Below are 2,235 nucleotides of genomic sequence, written 5' to 3'. Positions count from 1 at the left end.
CTGTCCACCAGCAGAGGTGTATCTTCTCTTTTCCTATCAGCTCTGGTTTGCCGTTTCGGTAAGTGGTACCGCCAACCCTGAGCTATCCGTCGGGAGCACTGGGAAGCACGCTCAACGCTGTCCAGGCTCCAGCCCAAACCACGTCCGACCCGCCGCAGGGCCCCTCGTGCTCCGCACACAAACCGCCCGCGCCCACTTCCTTCTGTGTTTCAATCTTGGAATCCTGTGAGGCACGTCCTCTGGTCCCCTAACAGAGGCCCAGAAATGTGAACTGACTGGCCCTCGCCACTCGTTATGCGCACGGCTCCCAAGGAGGATGAGCTGGAAGGGGCTGCCCGGAGCCCGGCACCAGTTAGGGGGCTGCTGCGGCAGGAGAGGGAGCATTGGCTGCACGCTGCCCACCTGCCTGCAGGCTCAGAACAAGCCCCAGGCTTCTGCTTCCACGTCCTGTGCCCTCGATGCGACACCACAATCCAGACGCACTTAGACCCCCCCAGACTGACAGTTTGTGAACAAACTTACCTTGATATCTCTCGTTGCTCTCAGACCAAAGCCCTCTTCTTTGAAGTCGACCATCTCAAAACCTTCGACAGAAGCTCCATTTTCAGAGGCCCATTTCATTAGATCAGGAAAGTAATCTTCTCTTTTTCCATCAAAAGTAACAGACAGGCCTGTATCAATCCACATTTTAGAAAATAAGAGCTACCTTTAGGACAAAGATCATTCACACCACTCTCAGAAAAAAAAAACACAGTCGGTAACTAACACAGGAAATAGCAACAACACTCAACACTGAAAAAATCAAAACTAATCACCAGACAGTCACAGTACGTATCTTAACTAGAGACAGACAGGCAAAGTGAAAGCCTAAACTCCCTGTGGGTTACAAAGGTATGTTTACTGGGCCCAGGTGACATGAACACTGATGGCCAGGCTCTGTTAGGTGACATGATGGGGACAGGAAAAGCCTTGGCGACCACCGCAAATTCGCAGATCAGCTGCCCTGGAAGGCCGACATGCCATCTCTCACACGCACATGTGCTTTAGCGAAATTCCCATGAAAACGAAAATCAGTAGCTCACACGTGTGCCAGACACCATGTGCGAGGGCGAGCCCCAGCCCTGAGGGCACAAAGCTGGAGAGCTGTGACGATGGCCCGCCCAGCAGTCTGAATGCGCTGGGTACCCGTGTCAGTGGAAGTAAAACTCAAAACATAACAGGTGTTTTAAAAAACAAGTAGTTTGACACCACCTATGGAAATTTTAAAAATAACTACCGTATACTTTCTATGGGGTTATACGTGAGGTGGAAAAACAGTCACAGTGAAGACAAACCGCCACCCCCGAGAGGGAGGGGAGGCGGGGGAGAGAAAGCACGGGGCCTCGGCTTTGCCTGAAACGTTTATTTCTTAAAATCAAACACAAAATAAAACAGACGGTGAGGGGAAGGGAAGGGATCAGACCAGCAGGTGGGAACAACGGAAAGGAGAACGCGGACGGATGAGACCTCGCCATGTATTCAGTTCGGGCAGCAGATTCTTAGGTGTTGTTCTATTATTTTCTGGACTTTTTGGAATGTTTGAAATATTCAAAATGATGGAAAGTCATGTGCAGAAAAAAATCTCTCTTTTTTTGGATGAATAAAGGCAGAGAAACAGGAACTTCATTAACATGAGGACCGGGAGTGGAAGCCAGCCCAGGGGCCTGGGGCCATGTCACCACCATATAATTAACAGTCAACCAGATGTGTGAAGTGGGATCCCCAGAGAGAGTGTTGTGCCTAACGCCAGGTGTGCAAAGGCACCTGCTAAATGAGGAGAACAGGTTTCGGGGTTTCGTTGGGGACAGTCTAAGACCAAACGCACTCCTCGCTCGCTGAGAACGAGTGAGTCCTCCAGGACGGCTCGGCTGTAGCGTCTCTACTCAGGGGATGCGAACGCCCCTCAGCCATGTCTTTGGTGAGCCAAGACTAGCACAGTCTACATTTAGTGCAAACAAGCACATCATCATGGGGCCTGTCACCATCTGGGGACATCTAACCCGAAGGTTGCATGTCTGTAGGTGTTTATGGGAAAGCAATAAATCTACCACTTCAGAGAGCAGATAAAAACACACCCTCAGACTCGCTTTCCCAAAAATCAATACACTGGGAATCTGGAAAGGTTTTCCTCATCCTTTTAAATGCAGGCTCCTTATTACGTCTCCTCCTCCCACCGTCCACGTGGGCCTGGACACC

General features: G+C 50.6%; 1 protein-coding gene across 1 annotated transcript in view; it reads right to left on the bottom strand.

Annotated features, from left to right (window-relative positions):
• The window catches only part of SETD3 (SET domain containing 3), a 59,350-nt gene that overhangs the window by 44,758 nt on the left and 12,357 nt on the right, over positions 1-2,235 (bottom strand). The window contains exon 4 of the mRNA XM_011375255.2: positions 523-671. Coding sequence (XP_011373557.1) covers positions 523-671 — 149 coding nt within the window. The remainder of the gene's footprint in view (positions 1-522; positions 672-2,235) is intronic.

This window comes from Pteropus vampyrus, unplaced genomic scaffold (assembly GCF_000151845.1).
Source record: "Pteropus vampyrus isolate Shadow unplaced genomic scaffold, Pvam_2.0 Scaffold268, whole genome shotgun sequence".
Classification (NCBI taxonomy): Eukaryota; Metazoa; Chordata; class Mammalia; order Chiroptera; family Pteropodidae; genus Pteropus; species Pteropus vampyrus.
The sequence above is the reverse complement of the archived record's forward strand: the minus strand, read 5'-3'. Positions and strand labels throughout refer to the sequence as shown.